This window comes from Trypanosoma cruzi, genomic scaffold, assembly GCF_000209065.1.
Source record: "Trypanosoma cruzi strain CL Brener 1047053516459 genomic scaffold, whole genome shotgun sequence".
NCBI classification, from domain to species: domain Eukaryota; phylum Euglenozoa; class Kinetoplastea; order Trypanosomatida; family Trypanosomatidae; genus Trypanosoma; species Trypanosoma cruzi.
Window position 1 is genome coordinate 218790 of NW_001849533.1, and position 22775 is coordinate 241564.

Below are 22775 nucleotides of genomic sequence, written 5' to 3' on the forward strand. Positions count from 1 at the left end.
CCTCCTTTCCCCTTTCCCCTTTTTTTTTTTGTTTTAAAATTTATTATTATTTTTTTTTTTCTTGTTTCGCTTTTCCTTGCCTCTTGTCCGGCCGCCTATCCCGCACTCTGTCGTTCGCCGGCGTCGGCCGGTGATGGGGGAGAAGTGGATCGTTGATTGCAGGCTAAGAGAGAAAAAAAAAAAAAAAAAAAAAAGAGAGAGAGACAGTGTGCATACATTTTTATTTATTGCAATCATACACTTGTTTTTCTCCCTATCGTGTGCATAGAGGCACGCACAGCACAGAGGTGAGTCGTATCAACAATGCCGATAACAACGGGGCGGTGGCCCTTCATGTACCCCAGTGCACTCGTAATTACAGCTGTGAGGCGTGAAAAGTCAAATAAAAATAGCAGACAAACAGACAAAAAAACAAAACAAAACAAAACAAAACAAAAAAAGATTTCACGGTCCTTGTACTAACGCCACACAAACAACAACAAAAAGATAATAATAATAGTAATAATAATAAAGCCACACACGTCAAGAAGCCTCCTGTATCATGAGTGAGGCGATTTCTTGTACCAGCGATTCCGCCAAACAGGTCTGATGGGCCTTCACCATGATAGTTATACCCTTCTTGTCCCCCTCCACCGTGTCCTCGCGCAGAAGTACAGCGACGTGTGCCTTCTCTGCCGTCGACTTCCGCGCATGCAACACACCGTAAAATGATGCGACATCCTTAAATATTTCAACCGGTTTCAGCCGTAGTTTCTGTTGTATCAGCGGCATTGCAAGTGGCACATGCGTTAAATTGACGTCAACAAATCCAGACACCATTGGTGCCGCCAACAGAAACTTCCCAAGGATAGTCTGACTGAATTCTGCGGGCGGAATGTCCTTCGGTATCTTCGAGAAATAAGGATAAAAAAGAGGCAACTGTAACGTTGTGGCTGCCGGTTTCTTGCCTCGCGTGTACGCAAGGATAAACGTGAGGGGCTTGACAAGCGAGGGTGGAAGCTGCGAAATAAATCGAATACCCATCTTCCTGCACACAGACTTCGAGCCCTTGATGCGTTCAGCGAGACACACACCTGTGACGCCGCTCCCACCATTCCCCTTTTCTTCTTCTTCCTTCTCCTCCCCCTTTTTTTCCTGCTGCTGCTGCTGTTGATTTGAATTATCTATATTCTCCCTCTTTTTTTTTTTATCATCATTCTTATGAATATTATTTGAATTGCTGTTGTTTGTGTCACTGAAATCAAGTGACTCCAACTGTACACTTTGCTCTGTAAAATTGTCTTCATCGTATTTAATGCAAAGCTGGACGTCATATGCGCTGCTGCTACTTGCCAGATTTGACACTTCCACTTCGAGAGTTAGCAATGTGCACTCCTTATGCACATGGCATGATACCACATTCGCTGTAACACGAAGGTGCCGTTCTTCTAGTAGCACAACGGGGTCAAACACGGCCGCCGCTTCTGCTGCTGCTGCTGCCGCTGCCTGTGTTTCCTCCTTTCCACGTCCCACAGAAGCACGGAGCTGCAATGATTGTGTGTATGGGATTGGCTCTGGGAGCTTCTCATCCGCTGCAAGGGCCCGCGTGACATCAACATTGCGGAACTTTTTCGTAGCCTCATCTTCCTCCACTTCTTCATTGCGTCGTCGTGCGGGGTTCGCCGCGACATAATTAGACGGCCGTAAAAGTTCACGGTTAATGGAATGTGTCTTGCGTGGCACATGGAGACCGGTGCCATGAAGGTGCAGGGAGGCCGCCGTAACCTTCTCCAGTCGGACATCAACGGGCAACTCCTCTCGCGTGAGCGTCGTGTCTTTGATGTAAAATGCTGCCACCTCTCCACGCCGCTCCTCTTCCTTCCGTCGCTGAAGTTCCACCGCGTCGGCACCCAAAAAGTCAAACTCGACTTCGCCATCGTCCATGTTCTCATCATCGTCGCTATCGGATGGCTGCATTAACGAGGGGAGGTGCGTGCAGAATGGCTCGCCAAGGTCAAGATCATCCGGCGGTTTCACCGCATCCTGCGCTCCCACGGCGACAGACAACAACTCCTCCACGTAGAAGGTTGGGCCAATATCTGGGTTCGTGTCGACATGGTAAAAGACCAAATGGGCCCGTTCCTGCACGTCTGGGTAAATGCTGTGACGAAAGAGCTCTAGGCCAGAGTACTCCTCCTTCCCCTTGTCATCATCTCCGTCGTCCTTTTCCTTTTCAGACTCCTGTTGCGGGAGAATGACCGCCCGTAATTCGGCATCTGTCACTGGATCGTCTGGTAGTTTTAACTCCTCCTCACCATGTGACAAAGTTAAATGTCGTGGACAAGGCTGATGCACAAACGCTGCTATTTTCCCCACTGCAGCAACACACGCCACCTGCGCCTCGGGGTGCATCGCGGCAATGCGATCACTCAAAAGTCGTTCGCATGTGAGACGTTTATCCAGCAGCCAGTAGGGATACTCACCGCAGAGAAAAGCCGCCGCTTTAATTATCTGCCACTGAGTTGAGCGTGTAGCGTCACAGTTGAGCAGCGTTGAATTACACAGCAGTTCACTTACTGCTTGAACACCAAACTGCCGCACCGCATTCACACGCGTCAGTACCGTTACCAACTCTCGCTGCACAAGAGCACCATGTTGATAGGCGGTGAGATTCACGAGACTGATGTCCAGTAATATACTAAAGTACCACTCAAAGTCTTGCAACAGGGTATAGTCATCGGTCTGGGCAACTTCAATGACTGTGGCGATAACACGGTTTGACCACTCCTCATCCGGGGGAGACCGCACACGTCGCTCCATCATACTGTTTATGGTGGATACAATATTCTTTTTTGTTACAATTCCTTGCAGAATCTCCAGCGCTTTACGTCGGATGGTGGCATCCATGTCATTCAGACATGCAAGAATAACTTCCCGTTGATCAATAAGAAGTTTCGGATTTTCCCGCATCATGCGAGACATGGCATCAAGCCCCAAATACTTTAAATTTTGATCGGCATCCTCCACAAATAGTTTTATTTTCTCTGCCGCCAACTTCGTTAATGATGGCACTTTACTCATGCCATTGGCTACAGAGAGTATGCATTCATATTGAACAGATTTTGCTCCTGTTGCACAAATGAGATTTGCTATCGGCTCCACAAGTTTCTTCCCCAGGCGAGGTTCATGTGGGGCAAAATAACCAAACACCTTCACAATTTTAATAAGCGTCCAATTGCTGTGTACGGTGGAAAGCATCGAGAAAAAAGGCACAGCAAGACCAAGAAAATTCGCTGGATTGCGGCGAGCAAGTTCACACAGGATACACACCACCGCCCCACGTACGGCAGGATCATTGTCGCAACGTTCGCTGTGATCATCCAGCTTTTCCTTCAGCCGTGGGTACGTTGGCCGCAGGGCGTCAGGGTACTCAAAAAATATGCGATACAGACTAAGCACCGCCTTCTTGCGGACGTAATTGCGTGGATGATTCAGCAGATTCACAACATCCACAACAAGGTCCCTCGCAATGTCCTTTGTGCAGATAGAGGAAATACAGTAAAGCGCAAACCCCACTTCGTACTGATTAGCACTTGCAAGATCGCGCTTCAGTAATGCCGTCAGAAGCGGCAAGACGTCTGTCTTCGGGGTGAAGGTGATGCATGCCGCCATGTATCCAATACGCTTGTGCGCAAATGATCTATCAGCCATGACTTCAATAATGTTAAACGCCCCGTATGCTGCGGAGTATCCGAGCATAGAGAAGTACACCGCCTTCAGCACCGCTGTGACCTTCACACTCTGCACCGTGGATGTAATCTCCTTCCGTGTCTCCGCGATGCATTGCTCAATCACCTCCGCCTCGCTCTTCTTGGCGGAGCGCAACTTCCGCACAACTTCCGCAAGGGAGTTTTGGAAAAGAATCTGACTCGCCACCCGCGTTGCCTCCGCCATCACAGAGCCGCAGTGGCAGTACTAACCGGGGGGGAAACCGACCAGTCGGTGCAGCAGGTACCGCAAACAATTCTAAAACAAACAAACCAAATAAAAAAAAAAAAAAGAAATTAATCGGTTCACAGTCAAAAGAGCAACTGACTTGTGTACAAACAAAAGAGAAAAAAAAAAAACAAAGAAGTAAGAAGCAAGAAAAAGAAAACATGTGAACAAACAAAATGTAATGACACACACACACACAGCAATAAAAAACAACAACTAATGAACAGAAAGGAGCAGACGCACGATGTTTTTTTTTTTTTTTTTTTTTAAGGAAGGGAAGTTCCGCAGCAAGAGAAAAGACAATGAAATGAAGACACAGCAGCAGCAGCAGCCTAAAGAAAGCAAAACAAAACAACGAATAATAATAATAATAATAATAATAAAGAAAAAGAGAAACGTTTATTCGTTTTGCATCCGAAAGGAAATGGGCGGTAATGACAATATCAAACGTAGAAGCCATCACATCTCTTGAAGAAACTGTCCAGCCGCCCAGCACCCTTCTTCTTTTCGTTGCTCTCTTGTAATTCCCTTCCCGCCACATGTTGCATCCTTTTTTTCTTTTTTTCTATTTTTTTTTTTTCTTCTTTTCATTGTGTGTGTGGAGGGACATTATTCCCATCCCTCTCTTTCCCTCTGTTCCCCTCCTTACAGTTCGGCCCCAAGAGCCGACACTTTATTCTGAATTCGGCTCTGCGCCTCTTCCTTGATTTCGTTCAGCTTCTTGACCGCTGCACGCACAGCCTCCACGGTCTTTCCAATAAGTAGCAGGTACAGCGGCCGCACGCCCTCACGCAGGCGGTGGGAGTGTTTGTACTTTCGGTCAAAAAAGACACCCTTTCGGATTATTGTAGTTCCCGTTTCCTCCTGCACAGAACGCAACAAATTCGCGCTCTGCATCCGCAACCGAATGCGCTCGGGAAGATCGTTGATGGGATACTCGGCCTCAAAACGAGCACATGTACTGGAAGGATCAACAATGGAGTCAGTCGTCTTCCGCGCGTACGCAAGTGCAGATGCGAGACGTTCCTGTTGTTCTTGTTGTTGCTGCGAGGAAAGTGTAAGGGCGCTAGTGTCCCTGTACAACATGAGGGCTGTAGAATCCTCCTCATTGCGACCGCCACCACCTCGGGTTCCATCTTCCTGCACTGCAACAATTTCAATACCGTCCTCCTTCCCATCCTCATCACCGTCAGACAAATCCGAGTCCGTGCAGGAGCTGGCGGATAAATACTCTTCAAGCCCTGCTGCCCGCGCTGCCGCCTTAAATTGTTCTTCTTGACCGCGGTCTGTAAAGCGTAGCTTCTTTGCCTTCATGTAACCCCTGTAAAACCCCGTGTTGTGCCGTACAATGCCCTCCTTACGTTTCTCTCGTAACTTTGCAGCCCGCTCATATAGTTCCTCTGGTACCTGCTGCTGTGCACGTTCAAGGCCCTCACAGAGTTCCACGGATAAGTCGTCATCCTTCCCACGCATAAAAAAGCTTACCGCCTTGCCTTTTTTACCAGCGCGACCGGTGCGACCTATGCGATGCACGTAAGCCTCGTAGTGATCTGGAAGTGTGTAGTTAATGACCAACTCCAGATACGGGATGTCAAGACCCCGCTCCGCAACACCTGTTGCAATAAGAATAAACTGATTGCCAGGAGCAAAATGCTCCAAGGCAAACTCACGATCTAATGGGTCCATGCCACTATACAAAACGGCAATACGCTTCTGGTAACCACAGGCAGAAAGACGCGCAAAGAGTTCGTCACACTCTTCCTTGCGTTGGGCAAATATGATAATGAGATGCTGTCCAGTACCACCCTCATCACTGAGAATTTGCAGCAGTTTTAAAAACTTTTTATCTTCTGTGCGATTCGCCTCCTCCACTTCATACACTTCTTCATCAAAAAAGAAAAAGCGCTGCTCGACATTCGAGGCGGGAGTAGGTTTGCCCCCCACTGTAACCTCCACAGGATCTTGCATATGACGTATGATGACTTTCTTCAGTTCTTTTGGCATGGTTGCACTAATGAGCGCCAATTGTCTGTCAGGACGAATATTTTTTAAAAAGGCCTCCACGTGTTCCATGAAGCCACTGTCAAACATGCGGTCTGCCTCATCAATCACGACAAAAGATGTGCGCCGCAACGAAATGACGGCTCCACCATTCACGGTGAGAAGATCCAAAAGTCGACCTGGGGTGCACACCATGACTTCACATCCTGCTCTGCAGTGTCTGATGTTGTCTGCAAGCGGTGTTAGGCCGTACGAGGAAACAAATCTCAGCTTGGCTGCCACACACAGCTTTTCTGCCAGTTGGGCAATTTGCGCAGCCAGTTCACGTGTGGGAACAAAAATAAGGCCAATAGGCCCTTCACCCTTTCCACATGGTTCTTGCCCAACACAATGACGAATAAGCGGCAGGAGATAGGCGAGTGTCTTTCCAGAACCTGTTTTGGCTGTAATGAGGAGGTCGCGACCGCTCATCAACGCCGGAGAACCAAGAGACTGCACGGCAAATGGTTGTTCAAACCCTTCACGCGCTAGCAAATCAAGAACTGAATCTGGTAGACCTGAACCATTCCAAGTACGCATGGGTCGAGGTGGATCACGTCCACGCAATTTTGCTCCATCCAGCTCCGCTATGAGCCGCTTTAACTCATCCGCATCGAGGTCCTTGACGTCTGGAGGGGCAACGTAAAACTCCTTTCGAATATGCGGATATTGTATGGTGCTGTGGTCTACATATTGCAACTTACGCAGCCGTTTCACATCCTCAGGGGGAGGAGGCGGTAGTTTGGCCGACACAATTTCTGCCATAAGATCGTGCGACTCATCTGTTGCACTCACAACCGTGAGCGCAGTTGACATGACGGGCTTCAGCAACTCCTCCTTAAGATGCTGCAGCGCATGCGCGGGTGTTACACCGGCGACGGTTGAGTCTACAGTACCAACACGCTTTGCAGCGCAGGTGAGTTGAACGTGGGCAAGTAGCCTCTCCCGAAAGTCCTCGATGTCGCCATCCTTTTCGCCCGTATCAGCCTCACCTTCGCTTGGTGTGGACGCGGCAGCTCCAAAGGGATCATCGCCGGAGTCCTCATCGCTCAGCACAAAATTTTCATCCACACGAAGGGTACTATTCAGAATACTATTTTTATGATGATTGCCTTTTAGTTCCCCACTGTTGCCCGTGTGATGCTGCCAGGCATTTTCATCATCATCGTCGTCATCATCGTAGGAGTCATTGCTATTCCTGGCCCCACGGCGTTGCTCCAGCAACGATATCTCCTTGTCCCGCGTCTCAAGCAGAGCTTTGCGCTCCGCGAGTTTTTCCCATGTGGCAGCGGCCGGCTTCGGCTTATCGTTGTTGCTTTCACTATCCTTATTTTTATAACGTGTGTGTTTCCGCTTTCCCCGTGTGTCATTCCTATAATCGCTGGAGGAAGAGAAAAGCGAATCTGAGGAGCTTTTGCTGCTCCCACTGCTCTCCCTCTCACGCTTACGCATAACTCCCTCCTCCCCCGCCTCTCGTTCGTTCTTTTTCCCAAAAGAATAAAATCACCCCAACCCTCACACTTTCTTTCTTTCTTTCTCTCTCTCTCTCTTTGTTTATTTATTTGTTGTACGGTTTCGTGTGGATAAGTAAACAGGTGCACACATAAATACACACACAACCACACACATACACGCAGGTGTCGCAGAGAACAGAACGCCACGAACACACACACACATACAAACACACACACACGCACGCACACACAGACACGCACACACACACACACAAACAAGAAAAGCAGAGGAACACAACACAAGGGAGAAAAGAAACAGGAGCAGCATTTGTGGAAAAGAAAAGAGGCATTCACATCACACAACAGATGTAACGTCAACAGAAACAACACAACGCTTAGTATCAACCGACCAAAAAAGTGACCAAAAGAAAACACGCAAACAGAATGAAAACAAAAACAAAAGAACAAAAAAAGAAGAAGAAGATCTACCGTTTACAATAGTCCCAATTACATAATCTCCAAAAGTTGCTTTCGCGCGGCAGTGTGCACTTTGTGATCCATACGAAATAACTTATGATCACCGTTCATGGGCAATGGAAAAGGCAGCGCCTTGGCTTCCGCACAGATGAACGTAAACGGTGAGTCTACTTGTATTTCTTCTTCAGTGAACATCTCACGGTACGTGTCACGGTCCAGACACTCCACCAGGTAAACATATCCCAGCAACACGCGTGTAGGATAATGTTTTGGAAATTGTTGAGTCGGTTTCATAAACTTTGAGTAGTGTTCCTCTACTTCTTTAATATCGTGTGGCTGTGTCGAGGCCGCGTGGATCCAAAGACGACCCCTATAATCTGTATGCCACACACGTCCCTCGTGGAACTTGATGCCACTCACAAGTAGCCCTGCCCATGGCTGATGCATTGATAGGCAGATACCGTCATCATTTATGCGCATCGTGAGTGAAGGTGTAAAACGGGTGGACACACCAGTTGACATGTCTGCCACCACGGCAGTCTCCCCTGTCGTCGCCACATTCGTCTCGTCTATGGTTGATTCCTCCGCATCCGCACCGCCACGCGCCGCATCAAGACCATCCGATTCAACCTGAGAATGCTCCTCCTGTCGTTCTTTCTGCGCCTCCAGAAATAAATGCGCGTCGTCTTCGTAGTAATTGACCTGAACGCGACGCGACAGTTCTACCACACGACGTCCTGTGGGTTTTTTCACCGGTGACTCCTCTCTGTTTGTGACGCAGGTGCTACTCGCCGTGGAGGGTTTCTCAACACTGCCATCCAGACTATACCATATTTTTTGCATGAGAGAGGGGAGTGGTAATGCCCGTGCTTCCTCAACGTTGTATTCGCCGTCGTCTTCGTCTTCAGCGCAACAGCTAACAGACGACTCAGAGGAGGCAAGACCATTCGACTCCACCGCTGGACCTTCTGGGCAGCCGAGTGATACGTTTTGGTTCATGATATCCAAGTGAACCCTATACGCCCCCTTGGCGCGGTGCATTGCGGCCACTTTGCGACGCCGTTCTGCAAGCGCTTCGTCCTCATCTGCCTTTTGGCGTTCCTTTGGTGACATCCACGCATTCTTCGGTGATAAAAAGACGGCTGTCTGATCGTCAATCACCTTTGTACGTTTAGCACGTGTCTCTGCGTAGTGCAAGAGCTCATCCCGCTTCCTCACGGATGCCTCGTATTCCTCTTGATTTTTCGCTACCGCGGCTGCACCTATGAGGCCCTCCTGTACCTTGATTTCATACGCCACACACGTTGATGGGTCCAACCCACAGAAGTAACATTTCTCATTCGATTCCTGTTCACATATGATGCGTCCACAGTTGGCACAGTTCCCGCGGAAAGCGTGTGTTGTGGCAAAACAACCGCATTCAACAAATCCTGGTTTCAACGCAGCGGCGCCACTTTTATCGGCAGCTTTTGATAACAACGTGCCTTTCCTTTTCCCAGCTTTCCTCCCTGTTGCCGCCAGCTGTCGTCCCTTACCTCTATTTCCATCCGCACTCCTCCCCTCTGGGGCAGACATTGTGGGCGCAGCAGGGGTGTCATCAAAGGGAGGCCCTCGATCGACACGTCGCTTTGTCACCTCTGCCGCAACGGCCTCCCCGATCATAAGTGTCTCACACCAGTCAAACACCTCCCGCTTAGAGCCACATGTCGCCAGCATGTTCGCCATGTTGTCCAACTCCTCACCGACAAGGCCAAGAAAGTTGTTGTCCTCAATCTCCTTCTTGATGTAACGGACAAGAGCCTCCTTGATCGTCTCTGCAGGGCTCATCATGGAAGGAGCATTCCATCGTTTGGGTGGCATCCGTCCTTGCAAAGCACACACTTTCACCAAAAAGCAACGACCGAAATATATATATATATTACCAATAGACCAAAAACAAACAAACGGAGAGAGACAAATAAAAGAGACAGCAGCATCAACAACAGAAGAAAAAGGATGGTAATAGTGGGTAAGAAAAATAAACACACACACACACACACAAACATACACACAAGAAAGTGAAGCATCCCCCAGTCCGTCCCATATATATATTTATATACCGGATAGAGGTAGACACTTCAGAAATGAGGTCTGCTTAAGAGTTCACATGTGTTTTATGTCTCCAGAACATCAGTATTGGCAAAATACGGCAGCATAATGCCTTCGCGCCACGTTATTTTTCTCCTTACTGCAAGCAGCATCTTGCCAATATCCCCGTGACAGACAAGCAGTACACGTTTTCCAGCAAAGTTGGCGTCCACACGCCGTAAAACACGGGCGGCACGATCATAGCATTCGTCAAACGTTTCCGCCCCATCGACAGAAAGAAAGTACAAGACCCTATCCCCTTGTACAACATTTTCCCCGGCGTGCGTTCTGATCTGTTCCATAGGCTTTCCCGTCAGCACACCAAATTCACGCTCCATTAGTTCAATCTCCGTCTCCACATTAACAGAAAGAGCCTCACCAATGATGCGAGCGGTCTCATTCGCCCGCTGCAATGGTGATGTTAATATGATGTCATACGTCATTCCTCTCTCCTTTAATTTCTGCGATAGCGCAGTCGCCTGCTCCCGCCCCAACCGTGTGAGCGGGCGATCACGTCGACCGTTCAAAAGCCCTTCAAAATTGTCTTCGTCTTGACCATGTCTGCAGATGTGTACAACAGCCATAAACCAAAGCGGAACGATTACGACGAGGGCTCCCTTTCACTGGAATGAACGCAGAACAATTAAAAAGTAATAAGAAAAGAAAAGAAAAGAGGAAAAAAAAAAAAAAAAATGAGACTCCACAATTACCCTTTTATGCACCCCTTTGGTACACATGCGGTATATGGAGTAGGATCAAGAACAAAATATCAACAGGCCCACAGACTCTGTCGCGACATCTCCTTCTCGCTCACTCATGAGGGAGAAAACCAATGACATCTTGGGTCGTTCTATACGAGAAACGTCACGGTAAACACAAAGTTCGCTTCTCGGCGAAAACAACCCTAAAACTGTGACTCAGACCACATCCCCACAGAACGCATCACCCGGAAAAAAAATCTCTACGGATAACGACAGGCATTCACGCAAATAACACTTCCCTCCCACTTTTCCCTTTCCATTTTCTTCTTTATAATATATATTAAATTCCTTCTCCTTCTTGCATTTTCATCTCCCCCTTTTCTTTTATTTATTAATTTATTTATTTTTTTTTTTTTTGACCCCCCACCTCTGTCCTTCGCTATGTTACATCTCCTTCTTGCCTCCTGCCCCACAAAAAGTGCGAGGAAAAACGCAAGAGAGAAATAAAAAAAAAAAAAAAAGAAAAAAAAAAAAACCATGGGGACATACACACACACAGACAGACAGAGGGCAAGAATACATATATATGCTTCTGTATTTATGTAATTCAGCAAAGAGGCGGCATAAAAGGCTGCACGATGTTGGCGACCTGCAGAAATAATATCAACGCCGTGGGAATGTTTGTGAGGGTAGGAGGAGGGGGGAAAAAGTTTTTTTGTTTCTCCCGCTCCATTGTCTCCTTACACATTACGGGGGCAGGGAAACGGAGGAGAAAAAGCACGCGCATCGTCATAAAAAAAACAAAAACAAAAAAAAAACAAAAACAAAAAAAGGCACAAATGCATTTTAAGAATTCCGTCCTTTCACTTTTTTCCTTCCCCTTCCCCTTCCTTTTTTTTTTTTTTCTTCTCCATCATCCCTCGTTTTATTTGCGAGTTACTGAGGGAGGGGTGTAGAGAACGGTGTGCGGCCTACGGTCTTTCCATGCCCACTAGAAAAGGAAACTGCCTCCCGTCTGCCTCCCGCCCTTCCTTCGCCTTCGCCATCGCCTGCCACTCCGACCACGAAAGAAGTACATGAAGTGCGCTCGGCTCGTGGTCGTCCAGAAGCGACTCATTCACTTCACGGGCAATTCTGCACGGGGATGCCTCCGAACACTCCGTCGCGTCCGTCCCCGTGATGGTTGCCAAGGTTTCAACATAAATTTGATGTGCCATCGCTGCATCAGACATGTCGGCAATCAGCGGACTCACCTTTTCACATAGAAAGAGTAACGCCGCTGATTGATCACCCTTTGCACGCTTCATGGCCTCCATGGCCAACAGTTTTACTATGAACACACTTCCCTGAGGAAGGGATGCGGCCGCGTCCTCGTACTGCTCATTTAGACACAATAACTGCAGACGCTTGCGCTTCTTCATGGACTCCAGTACAGTTTCAACACCCTTACAACCAACCGAATTATTATTATTATTTTTATTATCATTGGAGACATGAATTGTACCACTGTTTTTTCCGCTTCCATTACTATTCTTCCTTCCATCATCATGTGACACGACATCGTTGCGTAATTCCTCTTGATTGACACAAATGCCTTTGCCATTACGCCGTACACGACGCCCGGTCACCTCCTTCGTTTCTGTTGTTGCCGATGTTTCCGCCATCGGTGTCGTCCCTGTCCTTGTCATTGTCTGCAGTTCTCGTAGCTCCTCATTAAGTGCGGTGAGAGATTCCACAAATCCCTGTCGGATGAAATACGACTGCAGGATGGAGGCAAGAACGATTTCCTCATCGTAGCCTTTGTCACGTATCACCGCCTCCTCCACAAATTTCCAACCAACGTTCTCGTACGACCCCATTTATTCCCTCCTTGTCCTTTTTTTTTTTTTCTTCCTTCTTCTTCTTCCTCGTCCTCTCCTTCCTTCGCAGTTCCCCGTGTGTCGCCTTCCTTCACACACACACTCACGCCCGCTCGTTCACAGGGTAAAAACTAAACACACACACACACACACACAAAAAAAAAAAAAAGGGAAAACCAACGCACACACACAACCGACCAAACAAACTTTTCGTTGCTGTGGAATCACAAAATGGGCTGCTTGTGCTTATGTGTGTGTTGCCGCCTTGACTTACCCACCCCGTTGTGACGCGTACGGGGAGAATGCGAACTAAAACAAACCATAAGAAAAGGAAAAGAGGCATGTTACGGGAACACACACAGAATGCACAGATAGAAAAGAAAAGAAAAAAAAAAAAAGAAAAAAAAAAAAAAAAAAAAAGGGAGGAGGTGAATAAAAACCAAAGAAGACAAAACACCGCATTCACTCCTTCAATTTTATGCTCCCTCTTTTTGGCGCATAAGTCCACAAACTGTAAGGGGTAAGAGAGTTTTACACTCAGTTCACAGGGGGATACCTTTAAATCTTAATATTATTTCCGAATAATTCAAATTGCATTTTTTTTTTTTTTTGACATTCCTTCATATTCTCTTTTTCCCCTCATTGCAGTTTTTTTTTCCACTCCCTCCCACTTCCCCCCTCTATTTGAAAAGGGAAGGAGAAATCAGTTTGTTTTTTTTTCCTCTTTACTTTGGATTCATTTTCTTCATAACGAGGGGTGTTTGCTCAAAGGCTCCGGCCTCCATAAGTTCCCATCTACGCACATCTCCCCTCATACACACCCATATATATGTATATAAATAGAGAGAGAAAGAGGAAGTGGAGGCAATATACATGTGGAAGTACATAAATTACGGTTACACATGTATATTGCATAGGAGTAAAGATATGTGTAAATGAGGAGCGCACACACACATACACACACACACACAAATACACACATATATATATATATATATATACCCCCAATGAAATTGTCAACTCCCACTGTTTCTCTCTTCTCATATTCCAATGAGAGGGGCGATTAAAACGGCAAAAAGAAGACATATATTTATATATATATACCTTCTGGAAGTGGGAACATCAGGCCATTTCCCTCTCAACTATATACGTGCACGCAAAAAAGGCTGCAAGAAAAGAAAAGTAAGGGTTGGATTACCATTAAAGAAATAAACAGGCAATGCAAGAAAAAAAAACAAAAAACCCGCAAAATTTACACTGACACACAGAATGGAACGCACATAAAAATAACGACATCCCATTTTTTTCCATCCATCGTGCTTTTCATTCTACCAATCTCGTTTTCTCCCTTTCTTTCCTTCTCTCTCTCCCTCTCTCCCTCTGCCCCTGTGGGATTTTTCCTTTCGCTCTATTCTTCCATTCCCCACCCACAACGTTCTCTCCCGTTCTCACTCATCCCCCTTCAAAGCAATCACCACACACACAAAAAAAAAACTTTCTCACTTGCAATTTGAAAAATTTGGCTTGCACGCAATGACCACAATAATGAGAATGACGACGCCAACTGTTCCAATAATCATAAGTGTAAGTTTAATATTTTTCAGGCACATACTCCGCTTTAGTTGTGTTGATCGCTGCTTAAATTGTTCCGCCTGGTCGGCAAGTGTGTTGGATTTCTCGTGCAGCGTGTCGACACGGTCGCCGCGGGCGAGGACCTTATCCATGTTGTCCATCATGACGTCTACTACTTGGTTGATGTCATCATTCAGCGCCGTGATCTTGTCGTTCTGAGGATTATTGTAGAAATCCATCTTCTGCTGCAGGAGCTTTTTGCCGTTGCGGAGCTCCGTGCCGGGGGGGCCAACGTTCCCCCGCACAAGCGGCTCGACCGCCTCCAGGAACGCAAACACCGTTCGCATACGCATTTCGTTGGTCGTCACGCATGCCACGATGCGGCCCTCGCCGTTGCTGATGTAGTGGTAATTGACTCCCCCCTCCTTGTCTTCAATCGTCTTGCGGCGGTACTCCTTCCCAGGGACGGTGGCGATCACCTTCTGCATCGTCTCCGCCAGCTTCGGCTGCTCGCCAGGCGGGTACTCCGCCAGCAAGACGGTGCCGTCGTTGATGCAGCTATATTTGATTGGCATCCGTCACGACGGGTTAAAAAACAAAAAACAAACAACAAAAACAAAAAAAAAAACTTCCTTTTTTTTTTTCTTTTGGACCCTTCCAACACCCAAAAACACGAACACACACACAAAAAAAAAAAAAAAAAAAAAGGGAGGGGGAGTAAGAAGATGACATCTTAGAAAATAGACACATGGCGCGTATCCGCAACTCCTAAAATATAATTCCACAGGTTCATCACTCTTTTCGTCCCTCGTTCTTTCCTTAAAAAAAAAATATATATATATATATATGAAGGGGACTGACAGGAAGGAAGTACCGCCTTGGGCATTACTCCTTTCCCTCCCCAGTTTCATTCCGATAGAAATATATTCGCTTTTCCACACCAGGAACACACAACAACACGTCAGATCCCATCGGCACTTTTAACTCACACACCCCTTCTCACAGACATGCATAGACACAAAAGGAAACAGTGTCCTTATAAATATCTCTGTAACAATTGTCGACCCGTGATGGTTTGCTCGTTTGAGCTACCAAGCGCTTCAAATATACCGAGAATGACTTGTCTTGCAGGCGTCTTGGCGTGTGGGCCAAGTACAAGGTCCTGCGGCACCACCCCTGCTTCCTTTAGCGCAGGCAGTAACTTTGGTTCAGCGCGAATGAGTCGCAAACACTCTTCGATGCCCTTGTGGTGGCGTTTCTCTACAAAATGTGCCACGGCCAACTTGAGATGCTGGCGATACAACGCAGCCGGGTCGTGTGTAAGGTCATCGTATGTGAGCAGCGACACATAATTGTCCTTTTCCACGTCAAAGTCAGCAATAATCAGCAACTCAATGCGATTCACCGCCTCTGCCACATCACGCAGATCCCGTGTGGCAAAAGGAAACTCCTCGCGTACCCGCTGCACGATGCGTTGCGCCTCCGCGTTTTCTTTCGTGGCCATCGCACACATGGCAAGACCGCAAAGTGCCTGTGGACTCACGTTATAGCACCCCTCACGCTTGAGACGCTCCCACATCTCTTGTGTCACCTTCCTTTCCCTTGAAAACCCCAGCCTTTCACGCGCCAATTGCGTCTCTGCCATGGCCATGTCATATGCCTTTTTGAAGAGCTCACGAGCCTTTGGGATTTCTTTATTTTTCAATCGAGTGTGAGCGACGTTCAACAACGTCATGGCGTTCTCATCGTCCTCGTCGCTACGCTTCACCTTTTGAAAAACGGACGTGCCGCTCATCTCATTTTTGCTCTCCTCCACGGCGTAGTCAATAAACGCATCAATCGCCTCCTTTACCTGTGACTCGGGGACAATCCCCACCATCTTGTCAGCGTACACCTTGTTGCGGACAAAGTACACAATGGGAAACATGTGCGGGTCGACACTAAATTTTTCCGTCAATCCCACTTCCCGGAGGCAGTCGACAAGCCCCAATTTTATAGCAAGGCCTCGATCTTTGCCAAACTCCTGGTACTTGTCAGAAATGCCGCTACTTTGCAGGCGGCGATTCGCTGCATCAACCTGCACGCTGAGCCGCTCTGTATATGCCACAACATCCGGATTGTTTGGGACGTGAAAGTAAAGGAATAAAGGAACTTTTGACGACATTTCGTCGTTGATGTTTCGCGATGTGAATTGGATAACCCCCAGCCGTGCCGGGGGTGCACCTGACGGGGGTGGTGTTGTCCCCCCTGTTGAGAAAGGAAAGAACTGGGCGGCTGAAACCCCTACGGCCCCCATGTGAGCACGCCAGACGCGGTACATCCCACGGCTACTGCTCCCGTCACGCTTCTATCCAATTTTTCTTACAGCAACGACGACTGAGGCAACGGTGGTGATTTATATATACACACACACACACTCACAGAGAGAGAGAAAGAGAGAGAGAACTAAAGGAAAAAGAGAAAGAGAGTTTGTGGAAATGTACATACGGAGATGCATAAATATTTCCCTTTTTTGTCCCCCCCCCCCCACAGAATGTGTTTGCGCGCATTCCTTCTCCCTTTTTCTTTCTTCTCCGTAATAGATGTCGTCTTATATGAAGAACCGATCGTCTATGAGAGTCTTTGAACTGATGTTCGCCACGCCTTCGCTCATGCGGTACCACCGTATGAATAACTCCAACGCAAATGTGATGACAAGCGCCACCCACACATTATGCATAGAGGCATCCACAGAGGCATACAACATGGTGTAAAGTACAAACAAATCAACATCTAGGCCGTACAGAAATGCATTCCCGTAGGCAAGTACATCATCCACAAAAAAAAGATCTTTACCGGACTTATCACCGGACTGAGGCCCATTCATGTACAAAATATTTGGTGCCAGATCAAACCAACGATGAAAAATAAACTTCATAAGCAGTGTTCCCTCAGCACTTCGAACACTCTGCTTTAGAACACTATTGATACGCGTTTTTATCGCTAATATCTCTGTGTTATACACACGTGACTTACGGGAAAAACCAAGAACACACTCTAATAAATGCCATTGACGGCCCGGTCGAATGGGTGCCAATGCCTTCCCTGAGGATCGCTGGTACTCTGCTTCAATCTCTGCGTAGCACATGTAGAGATATTGACGCATGTATATACCCATAAAGACCTCAAATGTTTGGCACTTGCTTTGTCCACCAAGACCACGCACCGGCAGGTTGCCTTGAGACTCCAGGTACAAATTTTGCTGAAACTCCTCCATGCTGACATCGGAGTGTGCATGAATCGACTCGCCGTGAATGTAATAACCCCACTGGGTCTCGGGAAGAATCATGATGGAGATATTCGACACGGAGCAAAGGTCCACAAATGCCTGCAATGGATGTACACAAAAAAAGCGGTAGTAAATCTGAAACTCAAGGATGTTTAACACAAGAGAAACAGAAAACCAAAAGAACGTCCCCATCGCTATTCGCATTACTGTGAGGGAGTAGGTTCCCGCCTCGTCTGCCCCTGACGTCACAGGCACACTCTCGGTGTATTTCAGATAGTTCAGACCAACGAGAAAAAACAAAACAACCGTCATGCTAAGAAGCGGCCGCCACTGACGAAGAACTTGAAGTTCATTCAATTCATTTGCAACAAATGTCGAGCGCCACATGCTGACAGGTAAAATGCGATTTTCACGTAGTAATTGCCCTTTACTTCGCTCCCAATCAATGACAAAATAATCCGCATTGCACTGCTCCACAATTTTATAGACAACTGCAATGCCCTTTGCCGCAGTGGCTGTGTATAACATCGCCTCTAGAAACACGTAATTATCACTCAAGAAAAGACCCAGATTGGGCTCTTGAGCTCTATACAAAACAAATATATACCATGATGCCAATGACACAACGAGAGCAAACAAATTCCCAATATGGTTGCAAAAGTACACCATAAACCTAATGACGGCCCCAATGCTAAGCATCACGTTCTGTCGACGTCGCATCCATCCATACGTGCGTATCCAGGCAGAACAAATACACAAAATACAAAAAATAATCATGGTAATCATCATCCCTTTATTCACTGAACTGGAAGCTATAAAAAGCACAGATACACCACCCTCTACTATGTTATTTGCAGTGCGTGCCGTCAAATCTCCATTATGAGCCTTCTTCAGGCCTGATGCATACTGAAGATAAACGACAGGTTTCAAAGAATGATGATCTCCATAAACATCCACCACTTCCAAAGCAAATAACACATGACGCAGTGCTGTGACGTAACAGGGTGTCTTCTCTGTGACTTGTGGGACGTCCACCTTACAATCCGTAAGAGTGTCATACAGGTAGAATCGTCGTCGGTAACCAGTTGCCATGGCACGCCGTAACGTCCCATCGCGTAGGCTTCGGGGATGGATGTTGCCAGTGGTGTAGTCCATCACAACAGGGACCGGCACAAGGCGGGATGTGTTCGTGAAATCCATCATAAAGAGCTCAAAAAAGTGTGTGGGACCGGCGTCCTGTAAGAGTTTGTACCAATCAAAAAAACACCGAAGCCTGCGATTGGATCCGACTTTAAAGAAACTTGAGATATCGGCATCTGAAATACAGCATAGATTCAACACCTCGGATACATGGCGAAGTCCCTTCAGATTTCCACGCCAATCATACACTGCCACAAGAAACGTCATTGGGTCACCAGCGGCCGTGATATTTGTGGTTGCCAGCAGGACGCCATCGTCACTGGTGTAGGTGTCGGTATTATCGCCGTCAAACAATGGCGGCAGTCGGCGGTAGGAAGTGCGCTTATCGCGGACCGAAAGATACAACTTGCAAGGCAAGGAATCCACATCATACATCATCAACACACACATATTGAACAGGAGACTACAACCCACTGCCATCCCACGCATACACTGCACGGCGGAATCCATGGCGTAAATTCGCACCACCACAGATGTTACTGACGGACCCAAAATCCCTTTATTGTTAAGATTCAAAGGTTGAAACGTCGTTGTGGCACCTACGGCCGCCACGACCACCCCATTATACACCTCCGTAGGAACACAGGACGCATCATACAATGTTGTGTAGCCGCTTGCACACACACACTCTCCCGTCTCTTTCAACGAGTATGGAAATACACACCCAGAGCAGCCATCAGGACCACAGGGAACACACATTTGAGACTCCAAGAGCCGTTTGCCTACCTGCTCCACAAGTTCATAGTCCGCCGGGCAAACGCACTTTCTTGTCATCTCATCGTGTGTGGGGTCCACGAGCTCGGAAAAAGTCCTATCACCTCCACACTGCACACAGCGCTCAGACTGATTTACATATGGAATCATTCCAACAACTCCCCCTGTGAGGTTGCAATCCACGCACTCCGTGTCTCCTGTTTCCACTCGCACAATCCGCGAAAAACCCGGCAAGCAATTCACCTCCACATCCAAAAATAAAACGCCAGCAAGAGCCATACTTTGCTCAAGTGATTTCCAGTGTCGCAATGCATTCGTGTCTCCCCGCACAATGCCGTCCGCTCTGGACGCACAGTAAGCCATACAAAGCGCCTGAACAGGCGAACAAACGCAGAACAGCAGGCATGAGAGGCAGGCGAGAAGTGACAAACGCATTGTAAGAGTACAGAAGCAAAGAAGCCACCGGCCTAAAAACGGCGGGTTAAAATACCTGCCGCCCCCCCACCTACAGTCAACATCCAACAAAAAAAAAAAAAAAAAAAAAACACACGCATTCGCCATTGAAGCACACGCAGCCCATGCAGAGTATTAAAGAAGAAGAAGAAGAAGAAGAAGAAGAAAAAGACAGCTAAAAATGAAGCATTAAGTTGTCTACGCCTCAATATATTTTTTTTTTTTTTTGTGTTTCTCCCATCCCACTTCCCACCCCACACAAAAAGAATGAACAAAACAAAACAAAAAATCGAATTCTCCACATGCCCGACGACTCGTTCTCAAATAAAACAAAAACAAAAACAAAAAAACGTGACGTTCTCAAAAAAAGGGAATTTCCCCCCTTTCCCCCCTTCACTGTGGAATGCGATGCGACTGAGATGTAACAGGACTGCCGAAACTAAAAGAAGAAAACACCAACAACAAAAAACGGCTAAAAGAAGAAAAAAAAAAAAAAAAAAAAAAAGGAGGCGAAATTCGTTTTCCATTTATTATTATTTTTTTTTTAATTATTTCTTGCCTTTTGTCTTTTGTCTTTTTTTTTTCTTTTGTTTTTTGTTTTTTTTTTGGATGAATCACAGAGAAGCATTCGCCATTGAAGCACACGCAGCCCATGCAGAGTATTAAAGAAGAAAAAGAAAAAGAAGAAGAAGACACATAAATGGAAAACAAAATAATTTGCCAATGTCATACAAAGAAATATAAAAAACAACAATCCAACAACCAAGAAGAACGTGTGCCATGTCGCTCACAGGTCCATTTCCCTATAAATATATAAATATATAAATATGCCTACCTTTCGCACATATAACCGAGTTGTCCTCAACACGTTATCAAAGGGAAAAGAAACCACGTAATTTTTTAATACACGCACACAAATGCCTGCATGCATGCACACAGACACACACACAAATGCCTGCATGCATGCACACGGACACACACAAATGCCTGCATGCATGCACACGGACACACACACACAAAAAAAAAAATATTTTTGCACTTTTTCAGTTTTATCGCATGAAAAACAACAAAAACAAAACAACAATGAAAAAAAAAAAAAAAAAAAAAAAGTGGCCGATTACAGAAGCACAAAGAATTCGACGATTTACACATGTATCATTTGACAAAGCACAGATTTCCTCCCCATTCCCATCCCTTCCCAAAAAAAGAAGAGCAACAACAAAAATAAAATTAAAAAAAAAAAAAAAAATGGGTTTTTGAGGAAACAGAAAGCAATCAAAGAAAAGTAGGCATAGATTATTTGTCCATAGCTGACCCTAGTCCTACTAATATATGCAGAATTTTCATATATATAAATAAATACATACATACATACATATATATATATATTGAACATTGACCGCACAATGGAGCATGATTACTTGACAACACCATATATGGTCGATGTCGTTCCAAAGCATATTACAACGATACCGGCAAAGAGCAGTAAATATGTGCAGGTGTAAAGAAAAAAACCGGTTTTTGCATAAGTGAAGCCGCCGCTGTAAATGAAAAAGAGCGCGGGAAATACAAAGGCGATAAATCCACCCGTCAGTGAGCCAAGCAGGCCAAATACAAGGTTCACGTTCGGAATAAAAAGACCGGCAATAAGCGCAATAAGGCACACAACTGTGCAAAGTACCGCATTCTTCCACCATGCAACGGTGTCCAGTTTCCAGCCCAAAAGATGATGAAGCGAATCACGGCACGGAAGAATGTGGAGAGAAAAGGCCACACAAAGCTTTATGACAATGCCAATATACGCGACAAACATCATCGCATCCCTCATTGGCTTGAACATCTTCAAAATAGATGAGGTAACATCCGAGCCAAAGTCCGCGTAACCAAAGAAACCGGTAAGCCAATAAAGAACGGTGCAAAGAAACATACTGATTGCTGTCTCCAAAGTCATTCGAAATGCAGTACTCTCCGGCTTCATCTCGTTCCATACCTCAAACATGTTGCTTTGGCATAGGTATGCAAACATGAGCTCCCCAAGTCCTTGAATCCCCTCATTTCCACCCCTGAAAAGAACAAGATCGTTACGAAGCCCATGTTTTAAACCATTTCGCACACTGTGGACAATGCTGACAATGACAAAGTAAATAATAAACGAAACCGCAAAAAATGACACATATCGTACAGAGTTGATACGCTTCGGAAGCGACAATGGAAGCATGAACAAGAAGAAAACGATGCAATTGACAACGCGAACAAAGCTTTTTGTTCGCCAGTACCCAGTCACAGAATCATCGCCAAGAAACGCTTCAATAACATCGCCAACTGAGATGACATACGCGACACATGCACCAAAGCACTTTATAAACATGACTATCGCAGTGAAAATATCACCACCACGCCCAAACAGCTGACGAGCCATTCCTTCATAACTGCGAATGCCGGTCTTTAGCGACGTCACTGCCAAAAGATACATGGAAAAAACGGTGAGTAGGTAGATGGCAATTAAATAGATGGTACTCGCCACAATACCCGAGAAGTTAAATGCGGAGGCAAGGGCGAGAATTCCAGCACCAAGACTGCTTCCAGCAAGATTAAAAACACCAGAGAGAATACCGCCATCAGGAATCAAGCGCCTTGCCGTCTTTACAATGCAGTTCGGTTCCTTTGGATTCTCGCTGGTCTCTTGGGTCCTGGAATTCAAATCCCCATTTTTTCCGTACGTCCCGTGATTAGCTTGTGGAAGATATTCAACTTTGTTGGCCATTTTTGGAATATCCTAAATCCGGCAGGGAAATCGGCTTCACGTAGAGTAAAAAAAAAAAAAAAGGTAAACCAGAAGACATGATTAATAGCAAAATGCATGCGCATACACAGAAACACAATATAAAAATAATAATGGCCCTCCCCATTGCACGCCGACACCCACTTCGCCAGT

The 22775-nt window shown here is 46.4% G+C and overlaps 9 protein-coding genes across 9 annotated transcripts, besides 41 other annotated features; all 9 read right to left on the reverse strand.

Moving 5' to 3' along the window:
* Positions 1–22775: part of a sequence feature (heterozygous, Esmeraldo-like haplotype) that runs on past the window's edge.
* Positions 20–66: a sequence feature (T-rich).
* Positions 173–194: a microsatellite.
* Positions 409–437: a microsatellite.
* Positions 487–511: a microsatellite.
* Tc00.1047053507811.20 (delta-adaptin, putative) lies at positions 523–3933 on the reverse strand (the record flags this gene model as incomplete). Its single annotated transcript, XM_807392.1, has 1 exon — positions 523–3933. The coding sequence occupies one exon, from the start codon at positions 3931–3933 to the stop codon at positions 523–525; it is 3411 nt and encodes a 1136-aa protein (XP_812485.1).
* Positions 1454–1485: a microsatellite.
* Positions 4084–4135: a sequence feature (A-rich).
* Positions 4223–4243: a microsatellite.
* Positions 4333–4358: a microsatellite.
* Positions 4526–4563: a microsatellite.
* Positions 4621–7467, reverse strand: Tc00.1047053507811.30 (ATP-dependent DEAD/H RNA helicase, putative; the record flags this gene model as incomplete). The annotated part of the gene is made up of 1 exon (XM_807393.1): positions 4621–7467. One exon carries the CDS (start codon positions 7465–7467, stop codon positions 4621–4623), a length of 2847 nt encoding a protein of 948 aa, XP_812486.1.
* Positions 7536–7579: a microsatellite.
* Positions 7614–7651: a microsatellite.
* Positions 7679–7747: a microsatellite.
* On the reverse strand, positions 7977–9806 carry Tc00.1047053507811.40 (hypothetical protein, conserved; the record flags this gene model as incomplete). The annotated part of the gene is made up of 1 exon (XM_807394.1): positions 7977–9806. One exon carries the CDS (start codon positions 9804–9806, stop codon positions 7977–7979), a length of 1830 nt encoding a protein of 609 aa, XP_812487.1.
* Positions 9968–9998: a microsatellite.
* Tc00.1047053507811.44 (phosphoglycerate mutase protein, putative) lies at positions 10100–10657 on the reverse strand (the record flags this gene model as incomplete). Its single annotated transcript, XM_807401.1, has 1 exon — positions 10100–10657. One exon carries the CDS (start codon positions 10655–10657, stop codon positions 10100–10102), a length of 558 nt encoding a protein of 185 aa, XP_812494.1.
* Positions 10729–10765: a microsatellite.
* Positions 11158–11188: a microsatellite.
* Positions 11276–11309: a microsatellite.
* Positions 11571–11604: a microsatellite.
* Tc00.1047053507811.50 (hypothetical protein, conserved) lies at positions 11746–12633 on the reverse strand (the record flags this gene model as incomplete). Its single annotated transcript, XM_807395.1, has 1 exon — positions 11746–12633. The coding sequence occupies one exon, from the start codon at positions 12631–12633 to the stop codon at positions 11746–11748; it is 888 nt and encodes a 295-aa protein (XP_812488.1).
* Positions 12235–12261: a microsatellite.
* Positions 12648–12695: a sequence feature (CT-rich).
* Positions 12769–12789: a microsatellite.
* Positions 13009–13053: a microsatellite.
* Positions 13579–13614: a microsatellite.
* Positions 13615–13634: a microsatellite.
* Positions 13977–14015: a sequence feature (CT-rich).
* On the reverse strand, positions 14133–14780 carry Tc00.1047053507811.60 (vesicle-associated membrane protein, putative; the record flags this gene model as incomplete). The annotated part of the gene is made up of 1 exon (XM_807396.1): positions 14133–14780. The coding sequence occupies one exon, from the start codon at positions 14778–14780 to the stop codon at positions 14133–14135; it is 648 nt and encodes a 215-aa protein (XP_812489.1).
* Positions 14797–14834: a microsatellite.
* Positions 14892–14912: a microsatellite.
* Positions 15025–15053: a sequence feature (AT_rich).
* Tc00.1047053507811.70 (hypothetical protein, conserved) lies at positions 15242–16525 on the reverse strand (the record flags this gene model as incomplete). The annotated part of the gene is made up of 1 exon (XM_807397.1): positions 15242–16525. One exon carries the CDS (start codon positions 16523–16525, stop codon positions 15242–15244), a length of 1284 nt encoding a protein of 427 aa, XP_812490.1.
* Positions 16627–16673: a sequence feature (GA-rich).
* On the reverse strand, positions 16796–19948 carry Tc00.1047053507811.90 (hypothetical protein, conserved; the record flags this gene model as incomplete). Its single annotated transcript, XM_807398.1, has 1 exon — positions 16796–19948. The coding sequence occupies one exon, from the start codon at positions 19946–19948 to the stop codon at positions 16796–16798; it is 3153 nt and encodes a 1050-aa protein (XP_812491.1).
* Positions 19911–19932: a microsatellite.
* Positions 19979–20012: a microsatellite.
* Positions 20048–20068: a sequence feature (AT_rich).
* Positions 20167–20188: a microsatellite.
* Positions 20315–20345: a microsatellite.
* Positions 20377–20447: a sequence feature (T-rich).
* Positions 20506–20533: a microsatellite.
* Positions 20645–20669: a sequence feature (AT_rich).
* Positions 20744–20856: a microsatellite.
* Positions 20900–20949: a microsatellite.
* Positions 21043–21090: a sequence feature (A-rich).
* Positions 21186–21229: a microsatellite.
* Tc00.1047053507811.100 (amino acid permease, putative) lies at positions 21258–22604 on the reverse strand (the record flags this gene model as incomplete). Its single annotated transcript, XM_807399.1, has 1 exon — positions 21258–22604. The coding sequence occupies one exon, from the start codon at positions 22602–22604 to the stop codon at positions 21258–21260; it is 1347 nt and encodes a 448-aa protein (XP_812492.1).